The 18,655-nt window shown below is 35.4% G+C and overlaps 1 protein-coding gene across 1 annotated transcript in view; it reads left to right on the forward strand.

Moving 5' to 3' along the window:
• Positions 1-18,655, forward strand: part of GBE1 (1,4-alpha-glucan branching enzyme 1) — a 271,358-nt gene that overhangs the window by 74,437 nt on the left and 178,266 nt on the right. Inside the window, exon 3 of the mRNA XM_059392145.1 lies at positions 13,557-13,672. Coding sequence (XP_059248128.1) covers positions 13,557-13,672 — 116 coding nt within the window. The remainder of the gene's footprint in view (positions 1-13,556; positions 13,673-18,655) is intronic.

Here is an 18,655-nt window from a genome sequence, read left to right on the forward strand (position 1 = left end):
TATAAAAGTGCAGTCCCATTCCTGGATCTGACTCAAAGATGTGGGATGGGGTCTGTTGATTTCTAACTCTTAAAAGAAGCCTTGTTGATTAAGTATCCGACTCTTCATTTCTGCTCAGGTCATGGTATTGGGGTCATGGGATCAAGGTGCATGTCTGTCTGTGGCCTGGATGTGGAACCTCTTAGGATTCTCTGTCCTTCTTCTAACCCTCCCCACCTCCAGGCTCAGTGGCTTGCTCTCTCTCTTCTCTCTCTCTCTCTCTCTCTCTCTCATAAATAAATAAATAAGTAAACAAACAAATAAATAAATGTGTTTTAAAAGCAGCCATGTTGGGGAACTCTGGTCATAAATAGATATGTACTGGCAGAGATAACACTATTAGTATATGAATAAGGTTACAAAACTGTAAGTTAAGAGAGTATGTATATATACATACCTTATATATAATTCATATGGTGGAAACACATATGCATATGCATATAAACACATGTATAGTAAAAAGAAAAACTTTAGACTAAGGTATTAAGGAGGAGGAGTTGGGTTTATGAGTGCTTTCTTTAATTATATTTTTTTGCCTTTTATTCTATACAGAATACACATTTCTTTTCTAGTAAGAAAAAAGTAGAGAAATAATAGTACCCTCGTGCGCATGTGTTCCTCCATTAAGCCTCCCATTCCCTCAAATTAGGCATCTTTTGTGTAGTACTTAACTGCAGTCATAGATTGTGTTGACCATTTCTAGCCCTTTTGAATTCTTTTTTCTCTTACTTCCATTTTCTTTGTCCTGTTCCAGTAACCACCCATGCAAGAAATTATCACTGTCACCTCTAATAACCAAACACTGGTTCTTACCAATTTGAATGTTGAAATCGCTTTCAAATGCATTCTTTTCCTTCCCTATCTGTGCTGTTGTGATGTAAGAGAACCTATGGTGGGTCTCACTGACCCCCAAACAGGAGTGACCAGGCGTTTCAAAAGTCACTGAGAGCTCCTGTAAGTTGAAGTATGAAAAAAAACAATTGGGATTGGAAAGCAGGAGGTCTTCACTGATGAATTTTGCCAGAGTATTTCAGGAACATTTTAGGGGGATGAAGAAGTAGAGATAATAGCCAAAAAATTGGGCTGTCAGTGATAGGAGAAAGAGAGTGACTTGCACCAAAAGAGAGGGTTTTCTTCATTGTCGTTGATGTTACTCGAGAATTAGCAAGTATGTCAATTGGTTGGATTTGATTGCTGAGTAACAAGTCTATAGAAAGAGAATGTTTGAAAACCTCAGAACATGAACAATTTATTAAAAACTGACAAAATGGAATAGTGGAATCAAGAAGTTAGCCTTGAACAAGAGAGGGGGGGGGGAACCCTCTTCTACAGACTAAAGGGAAGGAGGTAAAGATGGCTGTTGGTATCTGTTTGTAGGTTTGAAAGCAGAAAACTGAGGGGGTTCTTGCCTGGTGGCTCTAGTTTTCTCTGTGAACTTGAAAAGGAAGCTTTCTGCTCTGAGAAAGGGCGTATATGTGTTTACCTATCTGTGTATGCGCAGATGCTACTCAGTAGAAGGGTTCATTTTTTGTTGTTCTCTCTCTTTTCCCCTCTCTCGTTTCCTCTCTCTCAGTCTTGTTCTCCTCCCCTCCCTCTGCCTCTCTTTCTCTGTCTTGCTGTCACTCTCTTTTACTTTTGTGGTTGTCAGCCATATGGCTATACACCAAGGGTGATGACGGGATTATTGTTGACAGTTAAGGCTGAATGTCTAGGGAGTATCCTGAATCCCATGCTCTATCCGTTGCTTGGCTGGGAATGGTGACTTGGTTGGACACTGCGGTCCAGAGTGCCCCGCATTTAATAGACTAATGCAGCTCTTTCTCGAGTGTAACTGCCACAGACCTGCCTAACGGTTTTAAGGCTTGCAAACATTTACAGTAAGCCTTTTATTAATGAAAAAATCCACATGCAGAATTTATTTCCTAAAACACAAGATACCAGAAGAATAGCCTTTATTTGCAGTGCAGACATAAATCTAGTTAAGAGCCCAATATGTGTTATGTACATTTCTAATGTAGAGAGATGCTGGACTGGGTCCAGACAGTTTATGTATGTTGTGCAGGAGAAGGGTACGTATAGACAGAAGCAGGAGTCAAACCATCATGGATTCAAATCCTGGCTCTGTCACTTAATAGCTGTGGAACTTTGGCTTTATTGTTCTCCCTCTTTGAGCTTGTTTCCTCATCCATCAAATGAAATCTGTATTACTTTGTAGGACTTTTGAGATAATTGAGTTAGATATTGAATGTCAAGCTCTGAGGATAATCCATAACTACTGTTGCTGCCATCAGTGTCACCAAGTCATCCTAGCTTTTGTTAATGTAATGACTTTTATTACTACTTCTATCACAATAAAACTCTTCACTCCTGTATCATATGAGACAGCCTCTGCTTAAACCATTTTTTTAAGAGAGTGGGTTTTGTGATAGTTTTATAGATTTCCTTTCTTTATAGGACTCTTCCACAGTCCAGCGTAAGTTCTAACATCATCAGCAGCAGCTATGTTTATGTTGGTAATCACGCATAAATCTATTGCTAGTCTGGGCTCCAGAAGAAGATATCTTTTTTTTTTTTTTTTTTTCTTAAAAGCCTGTTTCCCCCATCTTCTTCTTCTTCTTCTTTTTTTAAAAGATTTTATTTATTTATTTGACAGAGAGAGATCACAAGTAGACAGAGATAGAGGAGGACAGGGAAGCAGGCTCCCTGCTAAGCAGAGAGCCTGATGCGGGCTCGATCCCAAGACCCTGGGATCATGACCTGAGCTGAAGGCAGGGGCTTTAACCCACTGAGCCACCCAGGCGCCCCTCCCCCCATCTTCTAATACAGTTAAGTTGTTCTACCTTTGCAAAGTCTTGAAACATTTAATCATTTTCTCTCCAAAGAAGTCTTAAGGTATCCAGCTTGACTCTTTATTCTCCTTATTGACCAAGCTATCTTCTCAGCATTAAATTTTTATATATGTCTCCCTACATGGTCTTTTCCTTTATGGTTATCTCTGATACAATCTGATTTTAGTGTATGGCAAAAAGCTCAATAGGAATGAACAGATAAAGGCTATCTGCCCTTTAAAATATTTATTTTTATTTTTTAACAGCTTTATTGAGATAGAATTCACTTACTATACAACTTAACTATTTAAAGAATACAATTCCATGGTTTTTAGCATTTTAAAAATAGTGTTGTACAGCCATAGTTACAATCAATTTTAGAAAATTTTCATCACCCCAAAAGAAAACTTGTACCCTACAACTATCACCTTGTAATCCTTCCATCCCTCCCCTAGCCCTAGGCAACCAAAACTTAATATAAATTTGCCTATTCTGGATATTTCATATAAATGTAATTATATGTGGTCTTTTATGATTGGCTTCATATGCTTGGTGTATTGTTTTCAAGGTTCCATGTTGTAGCATGTATCAGTACTTCATGCTTTTTTAGGGCCGAGTAATATTCTACTGTATGGATATGCAAATTTTTCTTTATCCATTTATTAATTAATGGACATGCATGTGTTTACCTTTGACTGTCATGAGTAATGCTTCTATGAACATTCATATGCAAGTTTTTCTGTGGACATATGTTTTTATTTTTCTTGGGTATATAACTAGGAATGGAATTGTTGAGTCAAATAGTTACTTTGACTATATCTTTAGCTTTTTGAGGAACTTTCAGACTGTTTTCCAAGTGGCTGCACAGTTTTACCTTTCCATCAGCAGTAAGTGAGGTTTCCAATTTACCCACAGTGTCACCAATAAGTATTATTGATGTTTTTGACTGTTGTCATCTCATTGTAAATGATAGCTCATTGTGGTTTTGATTTGCATTTTCCTACTGACTAATGAGGTTGAACATCTTTTCATGTGGTTATTGGCTATTTTACATCTTCCTTGAAGAAAGTCCTATTTAGATCCTTTGCTCATTTTAAAAATTTGGTTGTCCTTTTATTATTAAGTTGTAAATGTTCTTTGTGTATTCTAGACTTAAGCCTCTTATCAGATTCATGATTTAGAAATATTTTCTCCCATTTTGTAAATTGTCTTCACTTTCTTTTTTTTTTTTTTAATATAATTTTTTATTTTTTATAAACATGTATTTTTATCCCCAGTGGTACAGGTCTGTGAATCACCAGGTTTACACACTTCACAGCACTCACCAAAGCACATACCCTCCCCAATGTATCACAATTGTCTTCACTTTCTTGATAGTGTTCTTTGACATAGAAAATTTTCCATTTTACAGACACCTGAGTTGTCACTTCGCTAGACATATTAGAAAATACTATTTCACTTTCATTGGTATACTTTTTTAAGTGGCTGTAGGGTTAGGAGGGAGCCTTGTATAATTGCTTTCCTGATTGCTGTAGACCTCTGACATACATCCACCCCAGGGGCCAGTTCAGGTAGAACAGCTTAAGTTGAAAGATAGTGTTGTGTAGAGAAGAGTTTCTAAACTCAAATCTGTGCTGAAGCCAGGAAAGTTAGAAATGGGTTAAGTTTCGATCCATAGTTACATAGCATAAAAGTGTAAGCTGGAGTGTGGGCTCTAAGAGAGCCTCCCTACTTAGCTCCAGATATTTCCAGACATGGAAGGATACAGCTCAATATACGGTTGGTTAAAACATAATCAAGGGCCATTCTTGGCCCACAGGATGATGTTGCTGCCCCTGATGATTTATTGTATTGCATTATACCTTTCTCCCATGCTTTCCCTTTCCTATTTTGTCTTTTCTTTGTTCTTTCTAAGCAAATATTATATCACTTCCTAGCTTTAACTATTAATTTCCTCCTGCTTTACTGTCACTTAAAGATTATAAAATAAAAGGATGGTCAAATCTAGACCAAAAACAAACTAAGGCAAAATGGCCTAGAAATCAATAACAGAAGTCACAGCAAAGATAAATGCCATTATCCTTATGTTCCAAATAATACTTTCTTTTGGTCAAGTATAGATGGCAAGAATTGCTAGAAATTGGATAGATTATCAGACCCAGTTGCCATGATAGAATTTAGTATAATCTTAACTTGTGCTGAATCAATTAAATTAAAAATAAATGGAGAATTTAAAACAAATTACATATTTTTCAAGGCTGTGAAATATCTACAAAGGTAGATCATGTATCAGAACACTTTTTAGGACTGTGTTTTGAGTAGCAGGCTCTGGATAGAACAATAAATCGTGAGGAGTGGCCAGCTAGGAAGGGCCACTTCAGGCAGAGCAACCTTGCTTTCACTTGTTTTTGTAGTTTTCATGCTGGAGTTCCATAAAATCTATTTTGAGATAACTGAATGGTTTATACTATTAAAAATAGATAGATTGATAAATAAATAACTGGATTGATGACCACCAAATTAGGCCATAAGATAGACCACATTTTAATTTCTTTTAATAAAACTAGAAATAAATGAAAAAGTTTGAAAAAAATACAATACCCACCACCCAACTCTTCCCAAATAACAACAGGAGAAAAGAGAATAATCAAAAGTTATAATTATAGCCTGTTTCAAAAAGAAGTGCAAACACTGTGTATCAAAAGCTATCTGTTATACCTAGGACAATTATTAGAGGCAACTTTTCTCGTTAGTTCTTCATCTGACCCACAGAACGCAGATAATTATTTAACGTCTGTTTTCTAAATTCTCCCAAGTATGGCCATGATGAATACTATTCTAGATGTACTGAAGAGAAATTAATTTATTGTATACAGTGGGTCTTTGGGGCCTTACAGCCTCATTCTCTTAGTGATCCCTGGTTGAGCGAGCTGGCATGCCTTATTAAAATTATAATTCCCAGTGTTGATGAGGATATGGGTAATTGAGCATGCTTATATGCTACTGTTGGAAGTATGAACTAGCACCGCCTATCTAGAAAGTAGTTTGTTAACCTGTATTTAGAACCATAAATTAAAATCTTTTACTCTTCGAAAACTTTTTTATAATTGTTAACAAAGAGATTTGGCCAAATATTTTATACAAAGACTTCACATTAGTTTTTAAATTTTTATTGTGGAAATTTCTTGGTATGTGTAGAAATAGAGATAAACTTTGTTTTATAGTCTGTTGGCCTGCTATAACAATGTTATGGACCGGGTGGCTTATAAACAACAGAAATTTATTTCTTATAGTTCTGGATGCTAGGGAGTCCAAGATCAACGCACCAGCAGATTCGGTGTTTGATGAGGATCCATTTCCTGGTTCATAGACAGCAGTCTTTTTTCTGTCTCCTAACATGGTGGAAAGGATCAGAGATCTAGCTGGGGTCTCCTTTGTAAGGGCACTAACCCCATTGATGAGGGCTCTACCGTCATGATCTAATTACCATAGGCTCGAAATATCATCACATAGGCTCATTTATTTCAGTTCTATTTTAAGGGATTTTTTTTTCTTATTTCTCCATTTCTGACAATCAGCTTTTTAATTATATGAATTGTTCCTAATTGTATGAATTGATTAGTTCTAAAGTCAAAATATAACAAGGTACAATCCTAAACTACTAGTCTATGTTATTCCTCCCCTATATACACAATCATTTCTATTCATTTTGGGGGGTTGTATTTTCATGCTACTTAAAATCACAAAACTACATCTATTCATTTGTTATCTCCTTTCATAAAAAATACCATACTATAAATACTATTCCTGTAATAAAGAAACATGGTTAATTCTAATTAAGTCACATTTGCTACATGTGTTTTGATCATGGAGCCCTTTTCTTCCATGTATGCCTTCAAAAACAGTTCAGTAAGCGAAGCTCTAGATTATTTGATTCGTTTTCTAATTTCCAGAAAGCTATATTTCACAGGACTGAACATTGTTCTTTATAATATCAAGATATTAGTATTCACTTGGTCCTGAAGTTAGAGGCATTCTGATTTTATCAGAATGTTCTTGAAAAGCACAGGTAGCCTTCACTAACGTGTGTTGAGAGAATTTCCCCCAAGAAATAATGCTGGAGGTCTCAATAAGATTATCCCCAGGGTACCAGCTGCCAGCCGAAGTCGAAGAATGATAGTTCCCAGGCATCCAATTAAAGGAAAGAATTATCTGGAGGAGAAAAAAAAGGATGTCAAAAAATCACAAGGATATATCTCAGAAAAAACTACTGCCTTCCACCCAATTGGTTTGTGTGGTCCTCCCATAATCCGTAGGTAGGGATAATGACATAGGAGATTTCAGTTCTGAACATTATGATTTCTCGGGAACAGAGCAAATGCTTTCTTGATATGAGAGAAGTCCCCCAAACTTCCATTTGGCAAGCTAACTTTGCTTAGATGTCTATAAATGGCACATGATATGAAGCTTGAAACAATTAAATAACACAGAATTATGAAGAAGGGTATTTAGTTGCTTTGAGGAGGTGATATTCCAAATATTTAACAACTGTTATAACATAAGGGACATCCATGCAGATAGAAAGTGACTGAAATGTGCCACACAGGCCAGTAGTGGCCTTACATTGTTAGCCTTATCTGCTGCCTTCACCAGGAATCTGTGTCCCTGCTGGGGAAGTCTGCAGGGGTTGGCCCAAGTGTGGACCATGTTCTTCAGCGCACAAGCATCCACATCAGAGGTGTAAGACTCTACATAGTAAGTTGGACTGATTTCAGCAATACATAAGGGAATTTTATATGAAACTCAGGAACTCTACAGAAATGAGGTGGCTAAGAGCTGATGAAGAGAAATACTTTACTGTGAGTTAAAGAGTTTGGGAATATTTGAAGGAGGTTGACATTTAAGAATTTTATGTGAGGATTATTACATTAGAAAAAGAAAGGTTGTTGGGTTTGAGATAAATATAGAGTTTGTTCTCCTGATGCAGTGACCTTAAGTTAATGTTTGATGGCCTATATCAAATGTGTGTTTGCAGTTCATATTAAACTGTGCATACACATTGTTTCTTTTCCATATCTCGATTTGAATTTTGTCTGCTGGTCTTGAGTCTATGGACAAATAGAATCTTTTGCATTACCAAATATGATGATATATTTTAGCCTGTTAATAACATACCTATTAACATGTTTGCTTTAAAAATGTGTCAGGTCACCATAACTTGATAAATACTGAATGTCTTATAAAATGTTATAATAAAATAATTTATGCTAGCAGCAAACATGATCTTGAAACTTGACCAAAATTAGTATAAGTAAACACATTGTTTTGGGTATTCCTAACTCTTGAACCTGGCGATGTCTACATTATGGTAAGAAATGAGGCATAGAAAGGGAAATAAGGTAATATGTTAACATTTTAAAACTTTCATATTTTCTAAATAAATGGCTTCAAATTTCTATTCACAATCAGGCAGTGATCAGTGGCTCAAACATTTTAACCAAGTGATTACTTGCTGATAATATTTTAGAAAATATTATTATAGATATTAATAAGTACATTGAATAATGGTCTTAATATATGTTATCTTTTTATGTTCAAATTTGTCAAATTTTGTTCCCTTACATTAATACATTCCAGCTCCTTTATACATTATATCTGTTCTATTATCTTTATCTCACTTGTCATCCTCTGGGCTTTATAACCCTATTCTTCCCAAATTCTAAATCCTGAATTTCATGTGAGTAATGTTGACCTTGAAAGATTATTAAAGATATTTCTTATTTCAGAATTTCCTTGACCTGTTGATTTAGGGCATTATTTGGTAGTCCATAAATCTAATTTAATTTAGAAAATCACTCACAAAGCTAGGAGTAGAGAATGCCTGAACATACCTATTGAGCCAGCAGTTGTTTTTAGTGTGGTCCCTAGGCCAGTGGCATCAACACCACCTGAGAACTTTTTAGAAATACAAATTATTAGTCCACACTTGAGATCTATTGAACCAGACTCTGAGGGCGGGGTAGCAGCAATCTGTTTTAATAAGCTCAGGTGATTCTGGTATGAGCTGAAGTTTGAGAACCACTGAACTGTAGAACTCTCAGTGTTAGTTCTGTACTGGATAGAGACACGAACAATTGTTCCATGTGGTGATGGTGCTATTTTTGGTGTTATCCTGAGGCCTACATACGGATATTAACTATTTGCATTAAGTACTTAAATAAAGTTAATGCTATCTTGTGTACTCAGAATGTAAGTCATACAAGGTTAAAATGAAAAATGTTTGGGTAATCTGGTTCCAAAAGTATCTCTTCAGATCTACTCTAGTATGGCCCAGAATCATTTATCATTATTGTTATTGTTATTATTTTCAGTTATGTTTAAGAATAAAGTCTCATGACTTATTTCACAAGACAAAAATTTCCCTAAATTTTGTCTTTCAACTTCTTATTTTGCCTCTCGTATTTTTATGAAGCTAATTCTATTCTATTTACAAATAAAATACTCAATTTTATTTATGGGGCGACTGTGTGGCTCAGTTGGTTAAGCATCTGCCTTCCACTCAGGTAATGATCCCAGGGTCCTGGGATGGAGCCCCAGGCCAGGCTCCCTGCTTGGTGGGGTGTTTGCTCTCCCTCTTCCTCAGCCCCTCCCCTTTTGCTTGTGCTTTCTCTCTTTCTCACTCTCTGTCTCAAATAAATAAATAAAATCTTTAAAAAAACAAAATTTTTATACTGGTCATTTGATGTTAAACATTTGTTTATTTATTTTTAACTGTGTACTTTCACAAGTGGTTTCTGCAGTTATGCCTAGATGTACCTTAATTTTGTTCCTTCTTTCTTAACTAAGTGTTTAATGTTAAGTTTATAAGAACAGGTCCAAATCCATTTTTTTTAATTATTCTGTTTCTGGGCCTTAGATATATTTATACCCTGGAGAAAATCTCATCTTATGAGTCATTTTGGAAAACCCATTTTACAAGAAACTGTTTTACATATGCATGCTGTACTGTGGAAGTGGGAATTTTTATTGGTGTCCATGTGTCCAATAGAAAAAAGCAACATTACTTAATAAAGGAAGTTGAGTGAGGAAAATTCAGGGCTAACAGTAACTGAAAAAGAGTCGAGGAGATGACAGACTGGTAGTGATGTGGCTGAAGAGGGATTTGCATGGGGTGACAATTGTTTAATGCAAAAATCTTAATTTGTTTCATGCATGTATACCTTGTAAATTCCTCTCCCTTTCTCATATGAAATCTTTAGATGTATTCTACGTCACTTGTGGTGGTTGGTAGAATGGATTTTCTTGAGGCGTATATGTGAAGATGTTCTAAATTTTGCTTTCAGGGGTGGTGTTTAGGAAGAAAAATGTAACTGCAGTAAAAGTAAACACCTGAGTTTCCATGAGTAGGAGGGGTAATAATAAAAGGAAAAAAATTCATAATGTGGAATTATAAATAATCAACATATGCTTTAGGGGATTTAGAACTCTTAAGATTTTATAAAAGGAAAATGTGATTCAGTAAGAGTATTTTCTTTATATAAATATTAATACTTGTTTAAATTGACCTTAAAACTCAAGTGACTGCAAGTTGAGGAACTAGTTAAACTGATATTCAATCAGTAATATTCAAAAGCACATTTATTTTTCCATTACTGAAAACAGCTTTTAAATAAGTCTGAATATGTAAATAACCCATATAGTTGAAGATTCACTTGCAAAGTAATAAAATCTTATTTATAGTTAAATTTTTAGTGAATCTGTATTATAAATTTATTCATTTTGGTGCACTCTGACTCAATTTAACCTTTTCTTGAGGAGATATGACTGTCTTTCTGAACACTAATTTTGAGTTTGGCATTAAGCAGGGCCTATATTAAGCATTCAGTTCATATTTAATGAATGAATGAATGAACTAATGAACTGTACCCTTTATTTTCAGATCTAACTAAGCAGGAAAAGATCTGTCACTTGTCTTAAGTTTAATTGTCTTAACTGATTAGCTTAAAAAATATAGTACATGTATGAAGTGTTACAGTATCTAAATATTGTTATTTCAGGATTTTTTTTCTTTCTAATTATGCCCTCAATTCTTTGCTTTGGTAAAGGTATGTCACCCTGTATGTAGGTCAGATATTTTTGAGATTTTAGGAGCAGGAACATATAAGGACACAGAGCCTGTTGTTTTTTAATATAAACCACTTCAGACATTTTCAGATTGTCTTCATGTGAGGAGTAGGGAAATGTTTAGAAAGATCTTTATTTCTTTATTTAAATATTGTCTCTTACCCTCACTCCGTCCCCAACATTCAGAGTGTCTAGAGGTAAAGATCCTCAGTACTGATGGGGTGAAAGGGTTGGTGTGGAAAAAAGAAATCATGGCATAAAAGCCTTCTGATGCTTTTCTTACTTCATCTGCTAAGACTCTAATGTCAGTGCCATACAGTGCATGGCATCATAGTGCTGCCCAGTTATTTGTAGAACTATGAGATAGTTTAGGCTTAAACAGTAACAAATAATGTAATAAGCATCTTTCCATACACCACCTACCTTAAGATATATTACAGATATTATTGAAATGTCCTATGTTAATTTTCCTTTATCCAGTGGAAATCACCCATGGAATTTGGTGTTTAACATTCTCATTTTTCTTCTAATATTTTTACTATGTGCCTATATATCCATAAGTGTTGTATAATACTCTTTTGCATATGTTTGAACTTTGTATAAATGATATTCTTTCATACCCTTTTAAAATTAACATTCATGCTTTAGCTATTTGCATATATATATTTGTTCTTTAGTTTATACTATTGTATAGCACTCCATCGTTTAATTATACCAAAACCTATTTACTCATTTTGTTTCTGACTTACATTTTGATCACTTCCATTTTTTGCTATTACAAACAGTTCTTCACTGAGCATTTGCGGATGCTGTCTTGTGCACATTTGTCAGAATTTCTCCAGGCTATTACCTAGGGCTAGGATTGTTGGGCTTTCCAGGGAATGTATCTCAACTTTGCTATACAATGCCAAGTTGTTTTACTAATTTATACTCTCAGTTGCAGTGTTATTTTATAATCCTTGCTGACTACCTGATATTTTCAGGCTCTTAAGTTTTGCTAATCCAGTGGGTGGTAAATGGAGTCTCACTGTTCTTTTAACTTGTGTTTCCCTAATCATAGTGAGTTTGGGCATTATTACATGCTCCTTGGCCATTCGTGTGTCCTCCACTGAAGTCTTTGTTGTTTTTTTATTGTTGTTTTTTCTTTTTCTCATTTTTTGGCCATTTTTCATATATTTTGGATGTTCTTTCTTGGTATATTCATTTTAAGTGTATTCTCACAATTGGTAGTTTGTCTTTTCATTCTGTCTATCCATCAATCTATCTGTGAAGATAAATTGATAATTTTACTGGTCAAATTTATCAGGCTTGTTCCTAGTTTTTATGTTTGTATCTTGTTTATTTATTTATTTTAAGAGTTTTATTTATTTGAGAGACAGAGAGAATGAGAGAGAGAGAGAGAGCACATGAGTGGGGTGAGGGGCAGATGGAGAGGGAGAAGCAGATGCCCCGCTGAACAGGGAGCCCGATGTGGGACTTGATCCTGGGAGTCCAGGATCATGACCTGAGCTGAAGGCAGTTGCTTAACCAACTGAGCCACCCAGGTGCCCTGTATCTTGTTGAAAAAATACTTTTTATACCTGGGGTGATTATATTTCCCTGTATTTTCTTATAAACATTTTACAGTTTTGCCTATCATATTTAAGCATCAGTCTGTGCTCAGATGATTCTTAGGCATGGTATTGGGTAGAGATTTCTTTCTTCCTTCCTCCCTCCTTCCTCTCTCTCTATCTCTTTCTTTTATTTTTTTTTAAAAGGTTTTATTTATTTATTTGACAGAGAGAGATCATAAGTAGGCAGAGAGGCAGGCAGAGGGGTGGGGGAGCAGGCTCCCTGCTGAGCAGAGGCTTAACCCACTGAGCCACCCAGGCACCCCTCTCTCTTTCTTTTCTTTCTTTCCTTCTTTCATAAGGATAGCCAGTTGTCACAGCACTGCTTATTAAGCAGTGTGTCCTTTACTTACTGATTTGTTTTCCTGTGTGAATGGGTCTATTCATTTTGACTTTCTTCTGAGATCTGTGATCTACCATTCCTTTGCTTCCTGGCATTTATAACCTTCTACCTTTCTTGCTTGTGGCATTTCTTTAGGTTTTTGACTCAATTCTATCATACACTTGTAGATTTGAATAAATGAAATATGGTTTTAATTATTTTTCATCATTTTTTCTGCCATGAGATATATCTTATCTAATCACCAAGAATACATTTCTGTTTTTTCGTATTTGCTCCAGTTGTTGATGGTGTTTTCTACAAAAGGGCCCATTATTTTCTTTTACAATCTGTTTATTGATAGACATATTGGAATTGGAAGGACAATTGAAAATGTTGTAATTTTTAATTTTAAGTTGCAAAAGGCAAACTTTCAAATATATTTCTTAAAAATAAATATAAAATAACCTGATTTTTTCTAAATGGCTAGAGTATTTTACTTAACACCCTAGAAAACTTAACGTTTTTTAGGCAATTTGATTCTGTACAAGAAAGCAGCATATTATGCTTTACTTGAAATTCATCAAGTATTAGTCATACCATGCTATTGTTAACTAATCTTCTTTATTTTTTTAGATGATTGGAATCCATTTTCGTACCCATATAAAAAACTGGATTATGGAAAGTGGGAGCTTTATATCCCACCAAAGAAGAATAATTCTCTACTTATACCTCATGGGTCCAAATTAAAGGTACTTTCTACCTTCCTGTTTTGATATGAACTTGTTTTCTTTTTGTTTCATTTTCAAGCTTGATTTAAAATATTACAATATAAACTGATGCATGATAACTATGGGGGAAATAGTCAAAATGTTTAAACAGAAAAATTTAAGAGACATCATTACTAAATTGTGTTATATTGGGACTGTTTGGTAAGGTACTGAACTTATTGTATTAGTAACTTTGGAAACTTTATGTAAGGAGAGATTGAGTAACTGCAGAAGTCTTGCTTGAAAAACACACAGTTTAATAGAAAGATGAAACCTATCTTCAAATCAGCGAATGTGGAGAGAATTTTTACCTATTAAGAGTGTCTCGATAAAATTGGTTTTGTGGGGGCACCTGGTGGCTCAGTCAGTTAAGTGTCTGCCCTCAGTTCAGGTCATGATCCCAAGACCCTGGGATGGAGCCCCATGTCTGACTCCCTGCTCACTGGGGAGCCTGCTTCTCCTCCCTCTGCCACTCTGCACACCCCCTGTGTGTGCTCTCTCTCTCAAATAAATAAAATCTTTAAAAAAATTGATTTTGTGGTGAGTTACATGAAGGGGCTATTGTGCGTTGGAGAACCATGCATTTTAGGGACATGATTTTCCTGGTTATTCTTCTTTCTGGTCTTTAACATTACGAGTCTCGTGTTAAATTAAGCCTACTTGGATTACCTCGGGGCCTGCCTGTCAGAGGAAGGCTGAGTGTGCTTCACATGCCCTCTGCTTTGGCTAACCATATGTTTCTGTGTTCGGGGTTTACAGAGCTCATATAGCAGCCTCTCTTGTCTCCTCAAGGGAGGCTTGAAGGATGGGTCCAACAGCCTGGTTTATAGATTTCAGGCATTTGATTATGTGAAAGGTTATCTAAATCCTTTAACATTTACTTGATTTTATCTAGTGCTCATAAAATTATGTAATATTTCCATGTCTCCTTTTTTCTTTCCCTCTTTTGAACAGAATGATTACATTCAAAGCATTTATCATGATGAATCCCGTGACTGAATTATTATTTTCATTGGTATTTGTTATATAACATTTTTAACTGAGTTACTTAAAATAAAATCAAAATGTATTGTATTTGTATGGTTGTTTTGCAGGTTGCTTGTTTTGTTTTACAAATAATGAAATTTTACATACATCAGAGAATGACTGAAATACTGCCACAAATAATATAGTTACCAGAAGAGCATATTATCTGGAATAAAGGGACATTTTGACATGGGATGGCAGCCAGGGATCTTAATTTATAATGAAAATGACAAATAAGTAGCTACAGTATACAATAAGAGGGATTTAATGTTTAATATAAGTAATCCCTTTCCAAGTTAGTATAAACTCCACGAGATCAGGGGCCTATCCAGTTTTGTTTACTAATATTATCTATTCTCAGTTCTTAGAGCAGTGCTTGGCACAGAGTAGACACTCGAGAAGTATTTATCAACTATTAATGCCATTTTTAGATCCACTCTTTGATTGAATAAGCCAAAGAACTTGATTCTTCTGTTGTTTATGTGACCTGATTTTAGGAACCTGTGAGGCAAGGCAACTGTTCTCATACTGCTGTCTTTCTTTTTTGTTTTGTTTGTTTTTAAAGATTTTATTTATTTATTTAAGACAGGGACAGGGGTGGGGGGGTGCACTACACAAGCAGGGAGAGTGGGAGAGGGAGAAGCAGACTCTCTGCTGAGCAGGGAGCTTGATGTGCCACTGGATCCAGGACCCTGGGTCATGACCTGAGATAAAGGCAGATGTTTAAATATTTAGCCCTCTAGGCACCTCCTCTTACTGCTTTCAGTGTCACTTTAGGCCTTATGGCCATTTGTTCTGTTTTGTTTTTTGTTTTTAAGAACTAAACTTACTAATTAAAAAAAAATTTTTTTACCCTTTAAAATTTTTTTGTCATTGTAAATTAGAAAAATTTATGAGCTCTGACTCCTTACCAACTTCTTATATTAAATGGTGACTGAATTTTCACAAGTTGTTTTTATACAGGGGTAAAGTGATTACAAGGAATGAATACTGGGAATAATGGTAAACATTTGCCTCTCCCATCCAACTCCAAATCCTTTATACTTTCTGCTATGGTCTGAATATTTGTATTCTCCAAAAAAAAAGTGTGTTAAAGTCCTAATGCTTGATGTGATGGTGCTAGTGGGAGGGGGTTTGGAGGTGCTTAATTCATGAAGATATAGCCCTCTGAATGGGATTAGTGCCTTTATAAAAGGGGCTCCAGAGAGATCCCTAGTCCTTCCATCACGTGAAGATATAAGAAGAATCTGAAGTGGGCCCTTCCCCAACCAGGTTGGTATCCTGATCTCAAACTTCCAATTTCCAGAACCGCGAGAGTTAGATTTCTGTTGGGTGTAAGCCACCCAGTCTGTAGGATTTGCTGTAGCAGCCTAAACAAATTAAGATGTTTTGTACACTATGTTATGTTTCTGTTAAAAATTTATTTGACTTAGATGAGATGAAATGATCCTATGATTTTAAAAAATGTAGCTTTTACCTTTCAGTTGGCTTTGAAAATCAATGTCTAACATAAAGTGAGTGTTTAGTATCAAGTAAACTATTGCATAATCATTTTTCATTATTATCGTCTAAAAATTTCTGTTAGGTTAAATAACTAGAAATTTAGGCCCCAATATTACTCATAGTGTTTAGATATTTCAAATGTTGAGGAAACATTTAGATGCTGTTAATATGGTGGTGATATCATTAATTTTTCATTTATGGGAAATGATGTATCAGATTCTTTTGAGGGAGGGGTTAAATTCTCTATTAACAAAAAAAAAAAACAACTAACTTGAGATTTTTGGCCTTTCAATTTGAAGTTATCCCTAGGTAGTCTATCTCGGTAATTAAAAATCTTGTTTTAAATTGAACTTCAAAATTTATTTCAGTTCACAAGGGATTGACCCCTTTAACTCACTTAAGGATATTTCTCTTATGAATTATCTGGTAACCACTGACAAAATAAGAAATGTTACCTACCATTGAGATAATAGTTTTGTTTTCTCTGTAAAACATTTTCAATGAAATAATTTGTGGAAGAAAATACCTCACTGCTAATGTGGTCATATAAATGTCTCCTTTTTGTGTGAGTTTACCAAATAGAACATATTTAAAAAAATATTATAGTAAGGTGAATTAAACTTTCAATACTATAGAAATTTAAAGAAAGAAGACTACATTCCTGAAGGAAAAGGAGACATATTTATTCAAGCTTTAATACTTTTTCTTCCTGGATGCTTAGCCAAACTAATGTATCTAAAGGTATTTTTGTTGTTGTTATTCATTATTTTAAAATACACATCTTTAATAGCATTGTTATATTAAAAAAAAAAAACCTTCTCAAGTTGTTTCATAGAAATTTAACATAATTATTGAGTGCTGTGTATCAGGTGCTGTCCTTGATCTGTGATGCTTGTACTGAATTGTGATATATATGTGGACTATGTGTGCTTTTAAAATAAAGAGCTGTTAGAGCAAAATATCAGTGGACAGTTCATTTGTTCTGTCTTGGTAACAAGGGAGATAACAGAGGGGCAGCAACATTCAAGCACACTTGGTAACATGTTTAGAAGGTGACCAGAGAGTTGGAGGGAAGAAGAATTCATGAGAGTACTACATGAATAAAGATGTGTGTGTTGATTGATGTCCCAAAAGGAAGCAAATGGCGCGCGCACACACACACACACACACACACACACACACATACACATAGAAATAGGGCAGTTTGAACAATGTTTTTTTGTTTGTTCATTTGTTTGTTTTTCCAAAAGTCTGTTTTCAAAGTTGAGCATGCAGGGGATCCATTAAAGAGTTCAAAGGAGGGTGGGTGAGGGGGCCTAGTAGCCTCAAATTGTTACCTTGCATAGACCACAGGGAACAGGGATCAATTGCTGGAACTCAGAGGGAGGAAGAGTTGGCCATCTCGAATGAATCGCTGAACTTTGGTGAGAGACATAGTTAATTTATGTCAACCTTGCAGGGAAGGAACCAGGGAAATAAGGAAACAAATAATCTCATCTCCCACTCTTCTTTTTTTCTCTGACCACTTACTGGGGCTGTACCTGGGCCAAAGCCAAAGAGAACCCAGTTTTCTAGGGAATATGGTCCATGTGGGTCAGCATCCTGGGGCAGAGATCTAGGTAAGAAGTAAATCTGTCCTAACTCATAAAATGTAGCTCAGGAGGTCAGTAAAGACCTCAGGTCAAGAAAAGTAAGAGATTGGGGAGAGTAAACCTGTAAGGTGGGTTGGAGGCAAACAGTGAAGAATTCTTTTTCTTTTCTTCTGATTCCCATTTTCTTTTCTCATTCTGATTAATACCCAAATGACTTCCAAGGCAGTGGGAATTGTCTTCTTTTTAGTCTTTACAATGTTTGTGTATTTTAACTTTTCCTTGCCAATGAGTAACTAAATGGACTAGAACAGAGGTTTCTTGATTCCAGAACTTTAAAAGTTTTAGGGGATTCATGTGTCAGTCATCTCGGGATGTTATAACAAAATTCTATACAGTGGGTCACTTAAGTAACAAATTTATTTTCTCACAGTTCTGGAGGTGAGAAATTCAAGACTAGTCAGCTTAGTTGGGTTCTGGTGAAAGCTCTTTTCCTGGCTTGCATATGACTGCTTTCTTGCTGTGTCCTCACATGGCTCTAATCCCATCATCAGGACCCCATACCATGACCTCATTTAAACCTAATTATCTCCCAAATGCTCTATCTTTCAGTACTATCACAGTGGGAGTTAGGGCTCCAACATGTGAGTTTGGAGGGGAGCATAGTTCAGATCAGACCACATTGCTTTTCTAATTATATTGCAATGTTATACAATCAATAGGTAGAAAAGAGACGCAGAACCCAATACCTACATTTGCAATTTTCTTAGATTCTAAGACACAGTAAAAAAAAAAAAAAAGTAGAGATTGCTTTACATTCGTATTTAATTTTATTCTGATGGCAATA

The sequence above is a fragment of the Mustela nigripes genome, chromosome 2 (assembly GCF_022355385.1).
Source record: "Mustela nigripes isolate SB6536 chromosome 2, MUSNIG.SB6536, whole genome shotgun sequence".
NCBI classification, from domain to species: Eukaryota; Metazoa; Chordata; class Mammalia; order Carnivora; family Mustelidae; genus Mustela; species Mustela nigripes.